Genomic DNA, 22,326 nt, shown 5'->3' with positions numbered 1-22,326 from the left:
GTTTTCACTAAATTGGTACATACATTTTACCTAATAAAAAATATTCGAGTTTTAAACTCTGTTTAAGGGATAACTAGGTGTCTTTTATTGCAAAGCGGGAATTTACTGTAATTGAATTTACAAATTCGTTAATATTATTTGCCAGTTTCTTCAGTTATTTTGTTGTTGATTGTGTATTATTAGTACTTGTATGTTATGAATATTCACTATCATTTATTTAGCATCAGTAAATTTAGGAAGTTATACCTGCTAGCATTTTTTCTTTTTTTTAAAAAAAAAAGTGAATTTTCTTGTGAAGTAACAAGGTAATGTTTATCAGTGTAGAGTACAAGCTGGTTTCTTTAAGATGTAAAGTAGAAAGTAGACAGTAGTTCCGTAAGATCCAGAAGCTCGGGAAGAACTAAATTTTGTTCCAAAACTCGTAGTATTAATTATTACTTGCTTTTTATAGTTTTCTCTTAAGTACTAAATTTTAATATTATAAATAATGTATTTATTTTAAGGATATGAGGGAAATGGAACGAAGAAAAAGAGTGGAAATGATCATGAATAGCAGGCTCTTCCGAGAAGAATTGGAACGAATAATTGAACTCCAGTTGAAAGAGGGAAATGGCCCTGCCGGTTTAATTCAACAGATCTCTGACATGATGGGCGTGTCTGGATCAAGATTCAATACAGCCAACGTATTTAGGAGTAAGTACTTTCCTTTTGTTCTTTTTTAAATAAGGAAAGTAATATTTCAGTGTAATCCAAAGTCTGTCTAACATAACTTTCGACTCATCTCAAATACTGTATGTTGTAATTGTAAAGTGAGCTTAGTATATAGTTGAATCATTTTAAAATGCCTCTGGAAGCATATCATATATGTTAGTACAAATTTATTCAGCAAAACTGAAGTACATTGAATCAACTTGAACCCAACCATTCCTTAGTTAGTTTGCATAATTATTTTAAGTTCATTGAGACTGCAGTTTTGGGTATGTGTCTAGAACACATACACACAAAATATGTTTTTTTGGATAACGCACATAGGAATTAATATGTGCGTTATTTAAAAATACATATTTCAGAATCCTGCCGTACTCACTTAATTTTAATAGAGGGAGTTTGGCTAAGGGCATATAATTTGAGGTACTCACAGACTACCTCTGCAAAAATTGTTGCGGAAGTTCCGCAGGATTCTGAAACATGGATATTTGGATAGTTTACGTACTAGTTCTTAAGTTTTGACCCGACTACGGTATATCCTATAGTTTCGAAGCTATAGATCTTTAAAGTTCATTTTTTCATGTTTTTGATAACCTATAATCCGAAAGGAAGCATTTGTGCACCCTGGTTGGTCTATACTTTTCGTCTTACCTTGGTGTCAGGAATCACCTCCCAAACGACGTTGGTGTTGTTTGGAAACACCTTATATATTACATTAGAAAGTAAGAACTTCCATATATATTTTTTTAATCATAATCATTTTTTTAAAAGATATTCTCTTGTGTAATACCCTATTAGTGTTTTTAATATTTTGAATTTACATTATTTACTTATTTCAGGTCCAAACTGTGTAGTTCCAATCAATGATATTAGGGGAGTTGAAAGTATGGCATACGCAAAAGGAGAAAAATTGTTACGGTGTAAACTCGCTGCTGTTTATAGGTTAATGGATCTCTATGGATGGACGCAAGGCATTAATAATCATATCACAGTAAGTGTGATTTTATAGTTTGGTGTTTAAAGTGGGCCAGATTCGCAGGACGCAAATTTTAATATAAAGGTTTATTAAATTAGTTGAAAGTGGAATGAATGTTTAATTCAGTCGTAGGTATGTATTGTAACAAGTATAGAAACTATTAATAGAACAGCAAGAATGGTTGCTCAGTTTTGTTGGGAATTAAGGTTTCCCAGCAGGTACGGCGCCAAAAACTCTTGATGGGGTGGGCGGAAAGCGGCGGACCTAGTTGCTGGGTGGGCGGACAATGAAAATGAGAACTGGGCAATGTAGACATTTTTTGACAATAATTAAGTTTCAGTTTTTATACTCTTTGGTTAGCTAAGGCTCAGACCGAAATAGGGTAGGAACAAGGATGTGGAGAACAGCTGTCTTGGCCTTATAGAAGGTACAATGCCGGCATTCACCTGGTGGAACTGAAGAAATGCAGGACTTAGGACGGGCTGCAGGAGTTCGTGGCTATATGCTCAACCTACCGAATTCCGTGTTGCAGACATACTACCAATTTGTTTAAATAATAATAATAATGGTGTGTACTGTGTAGTCGATGAAGTTAGACAGCTTTACCACCTCCTCTTCCAAGAATACACATGAATGCATAGAAATAAAAGAAGTTTCAAACAACACAGACTAACAGATAATACCATACCTTTCGTTAATAACATAAAATACACATTAAGTAGGTAAAGTAAAACAAGATATTTTGATCTCTATATGCAACAGCAAAGACCTATTTCTAAAAGAATAGGGAAATTCGATAGCATGATTGTTTGATCATAGCTTACACAGATATCTTTTGAAACTGAAACTCAAGTTCAGCTCAAGAAAAGAAAGAAAAAAAAAACTATAACAATTATAATTTGGATGAAGTAAATAGCAATTAACAAAACTTCATTATCCACAAAAAGAACAATGTATTTTAAACTATGAAGGGCTGATCACGGTACGAACAAGCTTACAATGAACTTTTATACCTGCACCTTAATAAAGAGCAATGCGTCAATTTTTATGTCCAACATCGAATGCGTTTACCACAATCTACAGAAATATTCATTACAAGTTTTCTTTCTGCTGACAGGAAAAGGTCGCTTAGGCGACCGTTTGCCATTCGATTTCTTATATATGTTTTAACCTATCTAAGACATGAGAAAGAACGCTCACATGGTGAACTAGATACAGGAATGGTGACAACAATTACGGCTAATTTGTGAATTTCATGAAAAGCAATTTGGAACGATCCATCATAAACTTTCAAAACTTTCGGGAGAGATTTCAGTTCCACCTTCACACTATCGACATCACATCCATAATGACGTGCAAGTGGTTCAACTTTCTCAAATGAGAGGAAGTGTTCACTTTTAGGGTGAAGACTGCTTATCCCACATAGAATATCTGTATTTTCTGTAAAACGCGTATTCATTTCTGCAAATATTCTGTCAAGTACAGGAAGAAATATCCTAAGTCTGTAGTCTTCTTGAGTTTGGATATTATCTTGCTCAACCGATATTGCTCAGTCACAATATACTGACGTAAATGATGGGGCAATGATCGTGTTCTCGACATTGGATCCCTTAGAGATATACCATTATTTTCAGCAAGACAAAGACTCATTCCTTTTTTTTTTTTTTTTTTTTTTTTTTTTTCGAACTCCTCGACTGTGTTTCGAAAATCAGTAAAATTCAGCCAGTGTTCTCCTTATTTTATAGATAATCTGACAATCTTTTCAACTTTCTTCCCAGAAAAAGTGTGAACAAGTTGAGTTGGAACACAAACTGAAAATTCACTTCACTCAATAGACGTCTTGCTTCAGAAGAGTGACTGCGATTTTCATTACTTATGTTATCAAGTGTTAGAATAACTGCCCTAAACGTTCTCTTCATAGCCACACAAGCTGCAACCTAAGATAAACGGGTAAAAAATATTTCGTTAGTGGTTCAGAAGATACTTAATGCCATAAATAATACTATATATTGAATACTATAAGAAGATACTACATTAGAAGCAGTTATTTTCCGTGTGGTATCACTGACGACATGGATTGAGATGTCAAATAATGGAATTCAAGGAATAATAAACACACATTCCTCCTATCAGTAAATTTGAGGTGAGGTGGGGAAGAAATCTTAGTTTTCTTTCTTAAAAGGAAATTTACTGTAAAAACAATACTACAACATTTTTTTGTTTGTTTGTTTGTTTCATGCGTCTGCGGTAATTACGAGTGATTTTTACGTTTTTTTTTTTTTTTTTTTTTCCAATTCTATAAAATCGGTTTAAATGGCTTCGTAGTTCACGAGGTGCTGGAATTTAAAGCCCGCGTAATTTAAAGGTTAATCACAACTTTTGGCATCATATATTACTACAAGTATCGGTCTTAAAATCATTGTTCATTGCAGAGTTAGTCTTAGATCCTATTACATTACAATCGAAGGTAATACCTATTGCTATTGAAGTGCAGGATGTCACCTTTATTACTCTACTTCTGTTGGGGTGGGCGAGGCCATCCATCCCACCCTTAATGCCGTCCCAGTTTCCTAGAATAATATTGATATTGGCGAGTTCCGTTATAAATTAAATGATCTCTTGTTTAACACTTTTTTTGTTTATTTTTGTCTCTCACTTAAGCAAAAAACGTTAAAAAAAAATAAGTAAAAACCAAATATGTAGACTGTCCTTCCATACTAAATGGCTGATTTAAGCATCGATCAAACCGATGTAATCCATGCAAAGATTCTTATCTCTTTCTATGTAACGTAAACAAACAAGACAGTTTACTACACTAAATCCAGTAGCGTAGCTTGCAAAGTAAGCTGTTAACTTGTTTCACTGGAAGTAGAAAGCGATACATATATTCATAATTGAGCGGTACCTCTGAACATGTATAGTTAATAATTGTCGCCTCTTTGCAAGTAAATTTTCATAGTAAAATTTTCTGCTGTAAGAAAAACTGAAGTTTTTCCTATATGAAATTCATAGTTTAAACTGTATTATTTATTTCATGTAGTTTAATAATTTTGTGATCTTTAGTGTTTCTATAAAATTGTTACACATAAAATGTTGGATTTGGCACTGAAAGGTCAAACGTAACATTACGAGAAAGTTATTAATCAAAATAGGCACCATTAGATACCATACACTTTTTCCAGCGAGTGCATTAATGCTACTTTCAGAAGTTTAGTGTTCTGTAATAAAGAAACATGGCATTCTGAACTAAAGAAACTCGTCAAAAGCGTTTTTGAAATCAGTTCTTGGTGAACCTTCCCCCTCCTCTCCCCCCCCCAAAAAAAAAATCGATGGCGAGATTTGATAGGTATAGTGAATCCAGAAGTTTCATAGTGCAAACTATTCTTGGAGCTTTTGCTTTGTCGTGAAACAATAGAACTACATTTCTATTGACCAATCGAGGCAGTTTCGCTCTTACTTTTTCATGCATTTTATCCAGAGGTGTACAGTATTTCTCAGCATTGTTTAACAAGTTCTCAAGAACAAATACCTTACAAATAGATGAAAATTTATGCGTGTTCGGGGGCTCTAGGTGACATGTCATCTGCTCTTCAGGAGTCTATGATCTATCTTGATTTGTTTCAAGTTCTTGCAGGTATCGTGACACTGCAACAATGTACACAGTTAAATTAACGATAATTTATCGCTTTCGATGGCTGCTGACGTGTGTCCTCCAACAGTTCTTTCGAGAGTCAGATCGTCTTTTAACCTTCGTTGTAGGTTTGTTCATTCTGTGAGAGCAAACACTGTTGTTAGTGGTCTCTACTACATTATGGTCAAGTTTAAACTCTTCAAGAAAAAATAGAAATATTAGAATTAATGTTCAAACTGTTTATACGATTATAGAGCACACTAGTGTTTAACCGATCGCTTGCTAACATGCACTGTACTAGACACTTTCCGATACACTTGCACCATTTGGCGGCGTTCGGGAATATGTAACTTAATACTATCATCCTGAAATATAAGTTTCAATGCAAGGACTTCGTACTTAATTATTTAATGGGTATGTAATCGGTGCGACGAGTATTTTATTTTGACTCATTTTCACATTATACGTCAAGATGTGCTAATTGTACTGTATTACTGTTTCGAAACATAAATAATCCATTCTTGTTTTCAGGCGAGGTTAAACCAAGACCAGGAACATTTTCTCATCAATCCCTATGGCATGCTTTACCATGAAATAACAGCATCAAGTCTTGTCAAAATAGATATGCAGGGAAATGTTGTGGAACAAGGAACATCGAATTTCAGCGTCAATGTACCAGGCTTCATGCTGCACTCAGCAATTCACGCGGCGCGTCCTGACATAAAATGTATTGTACACATTAGCACACCATCTGTTTTAGCGGTAAGTATACGAGATTGATTCTCAGAGGTTAACAGTATCTGAATAGTATATACATTTGATACCTTAAATTTCAGTTAAGTGTTCGTCATGAAATGCTTACCATAACTATCATCAAAATACGTTAGTAATCAAAGATTTTTCAATGATTATTACAAAATAATCTAGTGCGCATCCGGGTTATAAGTGATTTTTTAAAAGAAAAGTCAGTTGATTTTATTTCAGTTTGTCTGTGAATTATTCGCAACTGACTTTTGAAAGAAATTTAAATTTAGTTATTTTTGCATGGACGATTTTCGGAAACTTCCCACCTCATCGTTACTCCCTTTTCGTAAATGTATTTGAATAACAAAGAAATCAGAATTGACTATAAAATCGCTAGTTATAATATAAATGTTGTAATTGTTGAGAAAGCAAGAAAGTATGATTAGAGATTTATGGGACATTTTTTTTTCTTTACCGATTACAAATTGATAACCGTATTTACGCATTTCCTGCACATTAATCTCCTAAACGACATATTTATACACAAGTTTACTAGGATATTTACATCCTTTTGAAATGGACTTTCAGTGAGCACTTTATTTGTGCTTTTTCAAAAGAAAAGTTTTACTATCATTTTAGAAACACTGGCGGTCAGTGTATAATTAAACATAGTAGGATGCCAATTTCCTAATTGAATAAATGGTCGAATATGGTGGAAGGAAAAGAATTCTTACCATTCGCTGAGAGTTTAACCGTTTAAGCACTGAGTGAGCATCGAGCTCAAGAATGAAAGGTGTGTGTAGCTTTTTCGAGAGCAGATTGGGTTGCGTAGTGGTTAGCCTACCGGCACGGAAAGCCGGAGACTTTGCTTCGATTCAGATTTAATCCGCAAACTTTTCTCTTGCATTTTCCTATGATTATTTTTATCGTTCCTACGCAGGTTCTATTGGACCTTCCATATGTTAAAATTTAAGAACTTTGAAGTTAATGGATCATAAATTCAGGACTTCTAACGAGTTCTATACAGTTGAGTTACACTGTGCAATTTGCATCAGATTTTTGAGAAATATTGCTCGTTATTTCTATTTAAAATAAAATAAAAGTGTAATTAATTTTACTTTTTTAAAACTAAGATCTAGCTGACTTCGTTGCGTTAAAAAAAATATAGGTTTTAGCGAGCATAATATCTATAAATAGTTTGGTTCTGAATTTTATTTATTTATTTATTTATTTTTCAAATGGAGCGATTGTAATGATGAAGTGAAATTTGTCAGTATACATGATTATGGCGGCATTCCTTGTACTTTCCGTAATAATAATTCGAGAAAAATTTCAAAAAAGTATTTCCAAGGTAACTTCCAATTAAAAGTTGTTAAATACCCTGCACCAGTACCTACTTCAAACCTTTGATACTCGGTACTTTTCTATACAGTTAAGCGTGTTTAAATTATACATACTCTTTTTGCATAGTTTGACTTGCTTACTTGATTAACAAATTTATTATGTATTTTTTTTTTAAATAATAAATTTTCATTGTTTATTGGAGCACAGTTTCCTTTCTTTTTAAATGTCATTTAGAAACTATGAATATTGTATTTATCGTAACGTTATTTGAAATAAAAGTAGTATTGTCATAAGTGAATATTTAGTTTTCAGAAATTCACAAAATTTTGTATCTAGAATTGTTTTTATCTAAATCTCTGAAGATACAGATAAAAAAAAAAGTATAAAACAAAAATGTTTGTTTTTCAGGTGTCATCTTTAAAATGCGGACTCTTACCATTAGGCCATGAGGCTTTAGTGATTGGTGATATAAGCTATCACTCCTATATGGGAGTTGTGTTAGAACCCGAAGAACGAGAAAAAATAGCTAGGAATTTGGGACCTGTAAACAAAGTAAGTATAATTGTATACTATTTACTTCCACTGTTTACACTTAATATAACAATCGTAACTTCAAACAAGTTTGTGTACATTACGGTTGAAAAATACTATTTATTTAGAAAATTGAAATCATGATAAATAATTCATATGGTTAATAATACCGATATTTTATTAACTTTTGCTGTTTAAAAATTGTAGTGCTCTTTCAGGTAATATAATTTTAAATAATCTTTCACATAATCGAATATTCTAACGTAGATATACTTCAAGAAATAATAATATATTCTTCTTCAAAGTAACGAAAAATGTCCAAGTAATATTTTGAATAGTAGCAGTAATTGTTAAATTTGGTGTATTCCTCTAAACGTACATGTAGCACTTGTGTAGCTTTTGTGGTAGAGTGCTATCAATAATCTAACGATTTTGTTTAGAACAATCTAAATAGGCATATATATTCCATTTTTACACGCTCACAGGTATTGCTTGCCATCTATATTTAACTGTTAGATCAAATTTCTGGAACTTCCCTAATCTTGATCCGTCCAAATGTTCAATTCCGGAGAAAGAAATCGAGATTTTCCCAATTTCTGTTCACTGAATATGTAGTTTCTTTGTGTTAGGTTCTACTGGTCGTCTGCATTCTTAATCTTTAAACGCCCATTGACGCAACTGCTGTATCAGGGCTTTAAATCTCAATGGCTCAGTCCCTAATTAAGTTTGGAAGATGGTTTTGGAACCAATTTATTCTTGAAGGATGCAGCTTTCCGCTGGAGTGCATCTTATCTATGGGAGGGGGTATCATGTGGCGGTGGGAGGAGGGTAAATATCGTGTTCTTTTCTTTTTAAACGGTTTTTTGGGAGCCATTCCCTCTCTTGGGAGATATTCATAAAAATTGGTACATGAAGCAATGAAGTAGACCACTACATGGTAATATCGTGTGTTTGTACTTCTTGCTTATATGGGGGAGCAGGGAGGGGGCAAAGTTAACCAATTTTTGGAGTTTCAGTTTTTTGACGTAAATTACATTTATTTTTACAACAAACACCAATAGCTCAGCCCCTAATTAAGCTAAAAAGATGATTTGGTACCAAAGTATTCCTGAGGAATGAAGCCTTCCGCTAGTATCCATTTTATTAGGGATGGGCACGAGTCGAAGCTCGACTCGACTCGAAACTCGAAGCAAATTCGAGTCGAGTCAAAGGTAATTTTCTCGAGTCGAGTTTCGAGCCAAGTCATTGTTTTGAGGTCGAGTTTCGAGTCGAGTCTTGTCGAGTTTGATAAACGGCTCGCTCGTTTAGCTCGTTTTAACTCGTTTTGAAATTATGGTCTGATTAGACTGGAAAGCGAAAGTCATAAGAAATATAAGCAGTAATATGTAGCATTTTTAGTGTTGCTCAGAAGATGGGACACTGTTCGCATCTCGTCTCGTCTCGATTAACAGGACGACTATGGATTTTTATAACGAGACAGCCTCAAATGTGAGCACCAATGTAAACACCGGTATATACTGTAGTCCTTACCACCAAGGCTGAGAACTGTACGATCTAACTTTTGAGCCGAAGCAGAAGCCCAACCCAGGTAGTGATGTTAACTGGCTCAGTTCGGTTCAACTGAGGAGCAGCTCGAGCCGGCTCGGTTCGATAGTGAATTAGCTGTGAGCCGAGCCGCTAGAGCCGTTGAGAACCCGAGCCGACCAGGTTTGAACATGTTTGGCCGACGCAGTCTAACTTTTAACAATTTTTGGTTCGAGCCTGGATACTTGCTCCTCCGGAACTGAAACCCAGAACCTCGTGAACGATGACCTTGCCTCCTTGACTTCATCTTTTCCGAGGTCAGTAGTCAACTAGTTTTTAGTACTCAGATACAAACCGCCTATCATTTATGTTTATACACGCTAATGTTGTTGTAATAATAATAATAATAATAATAATAATAATAATAATAATAATAATAATAATAATAGAAGAAGAAGTTGTAGTAATAGTAAGTATCATTGATAATAATTATATTGTCTATGTAGGATACTTGAAGAAGTACTTGGAACTACACACAGCATTTGGCTCGGCTCGACTCGACTCGAAACTCGAGTCGAGTTGGAGGAAATTTTTCGAGCCGAGTTCTCGAGTCCAGCTGAATGATGTCGGTTTCGAGTCGAGTCGAGTTTCAATGAAAACTCGCTCGAACTCTGTTGTGCACATCCCTACATTTTATGTATATAGTGGGTATTTATGTACGGTTGAGAGAGGGAGGATGAAGTTCGTTTTTTAAATTTTTCAACAATTTTTCATCAGATTTTGGAGGCCATTCCTTCCCCCTGTGTATGTACTTCTGTTTGTAGAGGAAGAGGAGGTCAAATTTGGCTAATTTACATTTAGTTTCAGAACGGTTTCATATAAGGCAAGATATATTTTACTGAAGTGGTCTAGAAGCATAATTCTTGTTCGTATACATGATGTGTGCAGCAAAAATGATTTGCATATGGACGTGGTACTGTCGTAGGAGAGGGGAGAGAATGTCTAATTCAATGAATGTTTTTCTGTGCAATTTTTAAATACTTCCTACATAAAACGAAATCGTTGCGCAATGGCAGCACTGGCTACCATTTCTTATATTATTGTCACAAGTATGTGGCCTACACATTAGCATCATTTTGTCAGCGCAAAAGCACACATTTTGCATATTTTTTAATGATTTTTATGTCTGTTCGTTTCTACAAATACGGCGGCAATTTCACGAATGTTACCTCGTTGGAATCTGTGGTCTATAAGCTTTCCAACTGTGTATAAATCATGACTCTGTGATAATTAGGAGAGTCACCAGAGCCCCGAACGTGAGAGTCTACCATTTTGTTAAAATCCCTGACGGGCGTCTAAAGGTTAATTGTGTTGATATGCCGTAGACACTAATCATTGTTAGCTATTCATGTTGCAGATAGAGATGTATCTTGAAAACTGTTTAGTTAAAAGATGTCATTTGCTCCTTGTAGGCTAGTCACTGCTCTTTTCTATGAGTTGTATTGTATTGTCATTCTAGCTTATGATGTGAGAACTGTTCATTATTATGGAAATGATAGTGACTAAAAAAAATACTCAAGTTTTGAATTTGTGAATTTGGATCCTAGAATAGTGTATACTGTGTTTAACCTCAATTATTCTTTTAAATTAAGAAATGTTCAAATACTTCACTTGAATTTCTGTTGGTTTAGTTCTACGCACATTGATGTACAGAATTTCGTTCAGTAATTGGTGTTATAATAAGAATATAACTCTGCTTGCACAAATCCTGCGGAGGATGGGTTGTTTGTTAGAAAATTAAATTAGCTTCTTCAATCTGATATTTTGCAACCACCATCGAAAAAAAAAAAAAAAAAAAAAAAGTTTAAAACAATTTGTTTAAAACAAACTGAATAAAACAACAGCACTTGTTTAAAACATGTTAAACACTTGTTTTAAACATATCAACCCTGATTTCAGCACTATCTTTTATATAAATCTTCCAATTTCAGGTAATGTTCCTGCATAACCATGGTGCAGTATGTTGTGGAGAAACAGTAGAAGAGGCCTTTTACCATGTTTATAACACTGTGTTAGCATGTGAAACTCAGGTATATTTATATATACTATTTTAAACTAATAATATTAGTATAAATCTTATTCTCTATGTGAATCTTGCAGGAAAGTGTGTGTACTGATTTTGTACAATACAGTAATTCAGATATTTCCTTCATATCTGAAGTTGTGGAAAATTTCCGTAAGACATAATTGAAAAGTCTAGGGGGCAAAACTTCTACCAAATGAAAGAAAACCAGTCTATGTCTTGAAGTTGCAAATAGGAAAACCAAAGATTTAAAAAAAATATTTTAAAAAAGAAAAATACACGAGTCACTGTTTCGTTTTTGAATTTTTTTCAGATAAATGTGAAATGTATATAAAAACAAATAAAAAACAAAATTATTCTTAGAATAGGTCGAGATCATTTTCTAATATATATATATATATATATATATATATATATATATATAATATATACACAATAACGAAAACTGCAATGAAATTCGAACCTACACCACTTACGTTTTGTGTGAACAATTTAGTGAACGATTAGCAGTGTCACGAGTAGACATGAATTTTGTATTGCTTGATATCTCATTATTGAAACCGGAAATGGCAGTAATTTTTACCTGTTATCGTTTTAGCAGAGCAGTGATGGAAAATATTTTTGGGACGCTTAATTGATTGCACAAAAATGTTACTAGTTTTACTGTATATCAATTAACGTTAAAACCGAAACTTGTTGATATTACCATTTCCGGTTTGTATAGAGTTGTGTTAATGCCCATTAAGAAAGTTCTCAATTTTTAAACAAAACTTTCAATGTGCATTTAAAATACTAAAAAATCAAACGAGTTATTTATTCTTAAATATACAGGGTAGTAGATAACTCCGACAAACTTTGGGAAGTGATTCCTTATATGAAATGAAAGAAAAAGTTCTAATAAACATGGGACAAAAAAAGTCTCCTTTCAGAGTTATGAACCGCCGAAAATTCACGTTTCGGAACGCTCTGCCTTAGAAACTACAGGACCGATCCCAAGCAGTTTAAGGAATTACAAAGGAACTAGTATGTGCTCTATCTAAATATCCATGTTCTACCGTGGTCCGTTATCGGGGAAACGAACTGTAAAAAGGAAGTTGAGGTATAAGGATATTCCTTTAAGTACTAATGGCGCGTTCATTTCGCCGATAACGGAGGATGGTAAAACATGGATATTTAGATAGATCGCATACTAGTTTCTGTGTAATTTCTTAAACCGCTTGGAATAGGTCCTATAGTTTCTAAGGCAGGGCGTTTCAAAAAATGATTTTTCGAATTTTCGGCGGTTCATAACTCTGAAAGGAGACTTTTTTGTCCCATGTTTATTAGAACTTTTTTCTTTCATTTCATATAAGGAATCACCTCCCAAAGTTTGTCGGTGGAGTTACCTACCACCTTGTATATTATATATTTGGCACTAAGCAATGAATAGTGATACACAGAGCTAGAAATCTTTTGTTCGGCTTGTTAGGTTTTTTCTTTAATATGTTAATAGTACACAGGGCTCCCAGCTGTCCTATTTTTCCCATATTTTGGAAATTTGTGTATATTTGTCCTATATATGTCCTATATTTTAATCTTGTCCTTTATTTTTCATATTTTTCAGTGATTGAATTATTAAAAATACAGGCCAAGGGCTAAATTGCTACATATTAGCAATATGCTAAATGTATCTTAGTATTTTTGCTGAGGGACTAGGCACTAATCCTCACTATTATTTTTTTAAAACTTTTTTCGTATTCTCCCATGTCCATTCTTTTTTCTTTGTTTCCTATGTGCTTAGTGTTCCCCAATGAAGCATAGCTGAGGAAACTTGCCATGCTCTAGTTTCTTATAACGCAAGCTGTTAGAGCTGTGATGAATGAAATGCTGCTACATTATTTATTTCAGAAAGAAATACGTTGATCAAATAATTCAATATGTAATTAGATTCAAATATTTCATTACATAGAAGTAAGTTATCAGTCTTCTTTTTTCATTAGAAAGATACAAAGTAATGAAAAATAAAGTTCATCTGTAAACAAGAGAACTAGAAGGATAGTAGGAAGGTAGAGAAATAGTTAATTTTGAATACACGCAAAAATATTATGTATGAATAACGACATGTAAGAAGTGTTAAATGCCATGGTAATCGTATAAATAAGAGTTAACTATGTCTTTTTCTTCTGAAGAGTGCAAATATGTTCTAAATTCTAACAATACTGAAGCTGCATTTTAAAATGTTTTTTCTATTTTCAATGCCTTGTTCAAATTCTATTGTTTGCACAAAAATCATAAAAACAAAAGAAAAAATTACGTGAAAAGGGTAATTCAGAATGTATGGAGAGGTGATATCCTCAAAGAAATAATACTTCCAGTTGCATTACTAATTTGTGTTTGTGCATTGTAGTCAAAATTGTTGGTACCCCGGAAAATCGGCAATGAATACTGGAGAAAAGTATTTGAAGGTTGACGGGTGAAGGGTGGCCTTTTCTTACAGTACATTTATATTTTTTTTCTGTGCTTCAGAGCGTAATATTTTATTGTAGAAACCAAACTGTCGTATATTTTTTCAACGTCATGCTGGGGGGCCTGTGGTACGAAATCTCTTACCTACTAAGATGGCTTAGTTTTCTTTCCTGAGCCACGTACTTGCGAGAATTCTGCGGAAGCTGTGTTCCGAAGGACAAGAAAAAAATTGGGGAAATAAGGGTTGTTAAATAACACCACTATAACTCGATGTAATAGAACAAAGTAAAACTGCATGGTGGTAGTGCGGAAGAGATATATAGGCGCGAATCCAAGGGGGACTGTAGGCCCCCTTGACGCTCAAGTGTACACTGGATAAAATTGGCTTCAATCCTACTTTACACTGGATAAAGCTGCATATAAAATACGTATAAATAAAAAAAAGAAGTTGAACATGGATTTATCACAAACAAAAGTTGCTAATGAAATAACTACAGTGAAATGCAGTGTACAGATACACGACGAAAAAAAAAAAGTACAATTGAGAGAATCAACAGAACTCAACTGCCCTCCAATTTTCCACATTGTTAAAAATGATTTTCAGTTTTCTTTGAACAGAAATCGAAGGTTTTTCGTATCCAGACTTATGAATTACTTTTTTGCATAGATCCATTGGCTCTTATCTTCTCTGTGGACACAATACACAAGCTATGTAACAGTTTTTCACACATTCGAGCGAAGCCATGGCTTCACTCTTCTAAGTGTACTGATAGACCTTTCCATTGTACATGTTGGAGGAGGAGTAGATAATAAATTCATTATGGCTGTACGGACAACAGGAAATTATCCTGTGTTCATGAAAAACGTAGCAATAACATGATCAGGCTCACATGTTTTGTGCATCCAGTATTTATACCACAATTCGCTGTTTGCTTTCGAATTTTCAATATTATAGTAACATTGGTTTAATTCATTTTGTGACATTCTTCAGTTGTTTTTGTTTCAAAATTGCTGAATTCAAATAAATTGCAGAAAATGGAACATCATTATATTTAGAAAACCTTAATTTAAGCAGATGTATTAGTCTAAATATGGCAAACAACGAAATGCGATAGTATTCTTCGCATGAGGAAGTTTCCAAATTGTCTAAAAATCTTGTCTTGCAACTACCTAAGAGTTTTCATTTCAATGTCATGAATATTACATATATTTATTACTTCTTTAAATAAGTACGAAAACTCCTAGTCTACATATTTTCCTGCTTTTTAAATATAGAGATGAGATAATTTTGGATATACCGATGAGCACTATAGATATTCGTAGAGATAAGACACTGATTGTAATTTAAATTTATCTTTGACTGGCTTGAGAAAGAGGAATATTTGCTCATATGTAAACAAACACAGGTGCTATAATAGCAGTTATCAATTGAAGGACACATGAAAGCGTTGCTTGATTTCTTGTGAAGAATCACACAAGCCTTTCCTTAATTTGTAGGAAATTCTCAGCTATTAAGACATGTTGTAGATTTTTCTGACATATTGTTTCGCACAATAGAATATTTGGAACTAGTTTTCTGCGAATGGTGCTTTCACGAAAGAATTTAATTGTGTCTTTAATAGTTTTCAATTGAGTTTCGTATCGGAAGCACTTCCCATTGCGTAAGGGAACATTTTTCTTAACTACTGTTGTACTCCGTTGTATTGCCCTGCCATCTTGTTTTACAAGACTGTATTCTGGCAAGAATACGTAGAAAATTACTATATATATACTTTGGTTCTAAATAAAGATCTCAGTTGATTGAAGAAAATAAACATTTTTTGATTCAGTTCCATTTGTGAATTAGAGTACCGGGCTGCTTTTCAGAGATTTGAGTGGCCAGAATTTTTTGAACAAGACCGTCCATTAAATTTTGACTATTTTTATAGTATAAAAAATTTAAAGCTGCTGATTGTAGTCCCAAGTTGCATTCTAATACAACAATTGTTTGTAATAAAATGCCGGTAAATGCATGACCTTTCAGTTTAGTTTTGTATTATGATATCTGAATGATAGCAAATGTGTGTAAGAGTATGTATATAGAATATTAACAAAGACGAATTTACGTGTATTTTTCAGATCAAACTCATGCCAATGGGAATGGATAATTTCTTAATTGCTTCGGATGAAGCTCGAAAGTACGCCTACGAAACAGCCAGAAGAGGAGGAGTTAGTGAAAGTAAACAAGAAGGCGAAGGCGCCAGCGAAAAGAAGGAAAAGAGATACCGGGTTGGTGAACTAGAGTTCGAAGCTTTAATGAGGATGCTGGACAACGCTGTAAGTTAGATATTGATTTTGATTAGTTTGGTAATGCATGATATTCACCAAGTGAAAGAAACCCGTCATGGTCCTTTTCATTAAATTCAAATAAATTTAACTTTTCATGTGACACACTTCCTGATTTGTCTAGTCACAACATTGCATTCCTGTATACAGATTTAATGTGATCAGTAACTTGGAAACAAATTAGCAACTGGTGTACAATATTATTATTATTATTATTTCAGTGCCCCTAATGGTTTGTAATTACCACACTATATAACTGGAAAATCTTAAATTAAGAAATCTTGATGTTTTTTTAATGTTGTAAGGTCACACACTACAGCGCTGATTTGTTACACGTAGACAAGGCAAAGATTCGAATGTAGATACACTCCACTATATTACATTCATACGGCACAAGTTGAAAATCTGTAATGTACAACGGAATTATTTTTTCTTGTTCTTATTCTTCAAACTTTGAGGAGTTATTCAGTAGTATCTATTCTCTAATATCAGTATTCAGCATTTCTTTAATATAAATTTTACTGAAGCTATATCCCCTAAACTATCCCTTCTTAATATGAAGCTTAGCTATTCAAGACGTTAAATTGCTGAAACTTAGCCGTAACAAAACCAGAAGAACACATTAAATTATCTATCCTTTGTGTAAGCTAACAAATGACGTGAGTAATGCAGATGTAGCTGAGCTTTAGTATTTAGTTACTGAAAATATGAATTTAAGTTGCTCTAGTTGGCCCATTAGTTCCGAAGTCACTGATAAAATTCCAAGTACAAGATGCAGCAAGTAGAATTTATCTTCTGCTGACTTGAGAAGCTAATAAATTCAAAACCAAAGATCATAATGTGCATTAGCAGAACTGCCCTGCTTTGTACGGAAAGAATGTTTATATATAATATTTGAAAGTAAAGAACTAAATAAAATAAGTAATGAAGTGAGTAAGGAACGGAGATAATTTCATAATTGACAGGATAGCACATAATAAACTTTAAATGGCAAAAGATCTTCATAAGAAAGACCACTTGTAACATTAAACATTAATTTTCCATATTGTAATTTGATGTGTTTTTCTTGTAGGGGTTCAGAACGGGATACATCTACAGGCATCCTTTGGTGAAGAGTGACCCACCTCGACCACGAAACGATGTAGAAGTACCACCAGCTGTCTCATCGTTAGGATATTTGCTGGAGGAAGAAGAAATGTATAAAGGAGGGTAAGAGTCACTTTTACTACATAGGATAGATTTCTTTTTATGTTATTTTCTCCAGTTGACAGAGCTTGATATTGACGGCGAAATCTGTCGTGTGTGAGAGAATTTTCTCTAGTCCTTCTGATCCCGTAGATGACAAGAGTCACTTTAAACAGGAGTAGTATTCTCTGAAATGCCTGTGAAATCTTCAAAATGCTCTAAAAAAGTATTGTCACGAAGAACGTTTTGCTTCTGATAGCATATATGTAATGGAAAACAGTATGAAACAAACAAATCTTCTTTACGATTATATTCTATTTTTGAATACACAAAGGGGAAAAAAAATGAGTACATGAATAATTAATCAAGAGTGGAAACTTCAAGAAGAAAATCAATATAGAAAAACTTAATTCCACAGAGTACATTGACCTGTAGGTACCGACTTTTAATTTTTTTTACATTAATTTTTTCAATAGGTGCGCTCACACTTCTGTACTTATAACATAAATATCAACCTCTCATATTTTTCTTTCTTAAAAACAAATCCAGCAGACTAACAATTCCCAAACTGGAATGATCCCCCTAAAAAGCGTGAAGAAGTGTGAAGGAGGCGCATGCTATTAAATTAATGAACTGTAAAATATATTTGGTCTAGGAATTAATTCGTGCGGGTGGACAAGAGATGGCGCAACGAACGGAGCGTCCCACAGTTCCGTGTATCCACACATGTGTTGCAAACCCCTGTCATCGCGTATCGTTCGTAGTATAGGGCAGTGGATTAAAGCGTCAACAACACCAGTTTGTAGTTAAGTGAACATGGCGCAATTTGTGCCTGATAAAGTGTTTTTGCGGGGTGTCCTGCTGCATTACTTTAACATGCAGAAAAGTGCGACTGAAAGTCATCGTATTTTGGTGGAAGTGTATGGTGACAATGCTCTAGCTGAGCGAACGTGTCAGAAGTGGTTTGCACGGTTTAGAAGTGGTGATTTCGGCTTGGCAGACCAAGAGCGAGCTGGACAGCCAAAAAAATTTCAAGACGAAGAATTGACAGCATTGCTCGAGCAGGATTCGTGTCAAACGCAGGAACAACTTGCAGCAGCATTAGGCGTTGATCAAACAACAGTCTCCAAACGCTTGAAAGACAGAGACGTTGAAAGACGAAAAACCATTTGCGAATTGCTGCTTCAACGACAGAGCAGAAAGGGGTTTCTGCATCGAATTATTACCGGTGATGAGAAGTGGATCCATTACGAGAACCCTAAACGAAAAAAGGCCTGGGTGAAACCAGGTGAACCAGGTCCATCACAACCAAAACGAAATATTCACTGTGCAAAGGTTATGCTGTGCATATGGTGGGATATGAAAGGTGTGGTGTACTATGAGCTGCTGCAACCGGGTGAAACTATGAATGGAGAACGTTATCGACGACAATTAATGCGTTTGAAGCAAGCTCTGGCCAGAACACGACCAGAATGGGAGAACAGACATGATAAACTTATTGTTCAACATGATAACGCTCGTCCACATGTCGCAAAACCGGTCAAAACCTATTTAGAAAATGTCGGATGGGAAGTTTTACCCCACCCGCCGTATTCACCAGACGTTGCTCCTTCGGACTACTACTTGTTCGATTGCATGAACAACGATTTGATTGGACAGCGGTTTACTTCTTCAGAAGATATCGAAACATGGGTCTCTGACTGGATCGCTTCCAAGGATGAGGACTTCTTTCGCCACGGAATCCGTACATTGCCTGACAGATGGGCGAAAGTGGTGGCTAGCGATGGACAATATTTTTCTTAAGGTATTTATGTATTTTGTGTTTGTACTACAGCTTCAATGTGTGCGTACCAACCGCACGAATTAATTCCTAGACCAAATATATATCATCAAACTGCTGCAGTCTTTTTTTTTTTTTTTTTTCCTACCACTATTATCTAAACTTTATATTGAACTTAAGTAAACATAGAGATCCTTTGTTTTTCCATTTCAAGTGTGTTTAGCAATATTGGCCAAAGGAAAGAGAAGAAAAATGTTTTAAATAATAGTGATTCCAATCAGAGCTCCGAAACCTCTTAAATTCGGGTGAAAACTGAAAACACCTCAACTATCTTGTAATTTTTACAAGTTTAATTTAATAAACGCTTTTTACAATTTTTAAATTATAAATTAACTGGATCAAACTCAATGTTATTCAAAGAAATAATCTTACAAAATTACGCTCGCGTGCGAATATGGATTATTATTATTAAAATAACTATTCATTGCATATAAATTCTTACCTGAAATAGTGCTTGAGGTTAAACGCATTCATTGCCTATTTTTTGTATAAAAAGAAAAAGGGGGGGGGGATTTCGCAGACTTCAAGAGGAGCGCCAAGTTTAAAAGAAAATCTGCAGTTAGCTGTTAAGCTAAAATTGAGGTTCAATTACTTTTCTCATATTTTTAGCAATATTTGAGACTCAGTATACAAGTATAATATAGCATAACGTATATGTAGCGTAACACATCAAGGAAATTTACACTAAAATAATTATATATTCTAAGACTGACTTGAAATTATGGTTTACACTGTGGCACATAGAATGTGTTTTGTCTCCTGGAAGTTCTGTTGATAAACTCATCGGTCACTTGCTCGAAGTCCAAAGGATTAGTAATATCCTTGTGGACTTATAAAACAGCTAGTGTTTCATTCTCTGGTGGCTCATGGCGGTTGAAGGTAGATTTTGAGAGGGTCTCAATGTAGAGAATGACCTTTCTGCAGAACATATGGAAACTGATACCGTAAGAACCAATCTAATAAATCCCACGTATTTCTGAAAGGATATCCTGCAGACAGGCACTATCATTATTTAGCAGAAATTTTAGGACGTCGTCAATGGTGTTAAATACAAAATTCTTATTAACGTGTAGACACGTGTCTGTGCAGTACAAGTTTATGATTATTGAAATCGACATGATAAAATTCTGAAATGTGCTCTGCATCAACCTTTTTCAGTGCGAAGGTTTCTAGTTTAATATGATGATCCGTAACTTTTGCTTGAAATCAGGGTTGGCTGGTTTGAACCATGGTTTAAACCTGCTGGTTTAAAAAAAAAAAAAAAAAAAAAAAAAAATCGTGTGAACTTAATGGTGACGTTTCCACATATCAGACCATCTGCATTAGTTTTATCTCCTTTTCACCTTTTAATCAAGGTGTCTCATGTTCAATTCTCGGTCGAACCACAACCCTTCTTTCAAGTGTAAACCAGGTAGCGGGTTGGATCTCACTTTAAGCGAAAGTCTTCTTGATAACCTCGGTATTACATAAAGATGTTAAGCATAAAGATACGAAACTAAACCACATTGTATCTTTTGCTTGCCTGAATGCTTGTTGTTTTATAAAGAAGCAAAGGTTGCCTAAATATATTGATAGACATTGGCAAAAGTTATCGACTGCCTACGTTGCTTCCAACATTAGCTTGGATTGGACTTCATTTGTGAATGATATATACATACTAAATTTCGAATTCAGTACCTCAGTTTTAGCGTACTGATTATGATACGTTGACCTTAAAATTTTACATGCAAAGCAATAAGGGATTTGTTTTGCATTTAAAGTAATAACATGATTTTTCCAATGGCTAAGGCGAGAGTTTTCCGATTTATATGTAATTCTGTATAATGGTTTCACTTGTGCAAGTGTTTATCTTTTTGTCCTGAAATGACTTAACAATTACATTAACAAGTATGTAAAGACCAGTACAATGCTTTTTTTTTTTTAAATCAGGAGGAGTTTCGTGAGTCGGCAGACTCATTGTATTTGTGGCCAATTGGTCCCGGTTTCGAGTCCAAATGGAGGACAATTTCTCTCGGATGTAAGCCGGAAAGCCGTTTGGATTCCGCTTTAAACTTGACTCCTTCCAGCATAACCCTGTTGTTGCATAATAACAGCAAGGCGAAACAAACTTATTTCTGTCCATATATAATATAAATACATAGAGCAAATTATTTAAACCAAAAAAAATCTGGTGTAAACAAAAAAAAAATTTTCGATAAAAACCATGGTTTTTGCCAACCCCGCTTGTAGTCTTTCAGAGAATTCACTGTGATATCAATTGTTTCAAAAAACAAAACTGTTGTGTTTTTCCTCGAAAGTTTCGAAAACAAGATTCACTGTCCTCAAAATCGACGCGGGTTCTTCGTTTTTCTTAAATGTGAGGGCTCTTCTAGGTCCAAGTCTTCTGCTATTGATCTTACAGTTTCTAACAGTGTGTTAATCTCACATTGTCTCAATGTTTTCAGGGAAAATAAAACATTTTACTTTCGTGTAGACGGAGTAATTTCCTCTGCAAGGTGCTATTCAGTGTTTCAATTCAATCAGATATAACAAATGATCATTTTGAGAAGGGAAACAGATTCTAATTGCTCTAAATTCAACAAAAATCCACTTGCTTTTGCACCTATTTCATTTTTCATCGATGAGAGATCCGCAAAAAAATTTAATAAAAAATTATGATAGTTCGCTTCTATTATTTTCAATGAACGTACTCTCATGCACCATCTCGTGGGACAGAATGACCGCAATTTAACATGATGATCACCATCTTGAAAAGAATTGAATTGGGAGTCTCTTTGGTGATTGTTTTATAAAGTAAATGAGTTTTTTAACCATAGAAAAAGAAGTTTGTTTCGTAAAGAATCTTACGACTAAATTTAAAATATGGGCTACGCAATGTACAAATATGGCACTAGACTCGATCCCCAAAGTAGAAAAACAGGCGATGCACAGTGCGAAATTTCAGCAATCTAGCGGAACTTAAATGTTGCGTGTTATTTACATGTAGTCTT

General features: G+C 34.4%; 1 protein-coding gene across 18 annotated transcripts in view; it reads left to right on the top strand.

Moving 5' to 3' along the window:
* Nucleotides 1–22,326, top strand: part of hts (adducin 1-like protein hts) — a 233,651-nt gene that overhangs the window by 115,331 nt on the left and 95,994 nt on the right. For all 18 annotated transcript variants that reach the window (XM_081763624.1, XM_081763630.1, XM_081763607.1 and 15 more), the window contains exons 4-10: nt 504–693; nt 1,548–1,699; nt 5,847–6,077; nt 7,812–7,955; nt 11,450–11,548; nt 16,105–16,302; nt 17,384–17,520. In XM_081763624.1, the coding sequence (XP_081619750.1) occupies nt 504–693; nt 1,548–1,699; nt 5,847–6,077; nt 7,812–7,955; nt 11,450–11,548; nt 16,105–16,302; nt 17,384–17,520 (1,151 nt within the window). The remainder of the gene's footprint in view (nt 1–503; nt 694–1,547; nt 1,700–5,846; nt 6,078–7,811; nt 7,956–11,449; nt 11,549–16,104; nt 16,303–17,383; nt 17,521–22,326) is intronic.

This window comes from Thermobia domestica, chromosome 1, assembly GCF_964235325.1.
Source record: "Thermobia domestica chromosome 1, izTheDome1.hap1.1, whole genome shotgun sequence".
Lineage (NCBI taxonomy): Eukaryota > Metazoa > Arthropoda > Insecta > Zygentoma > Lepismatidae > Thermobia > Thermobia domestica.
The sequence above is the reverse complement of the archived record's forward strand: the minus strand, read 5'-3'. Positions and strand labels throughout refer to the sequence as shown.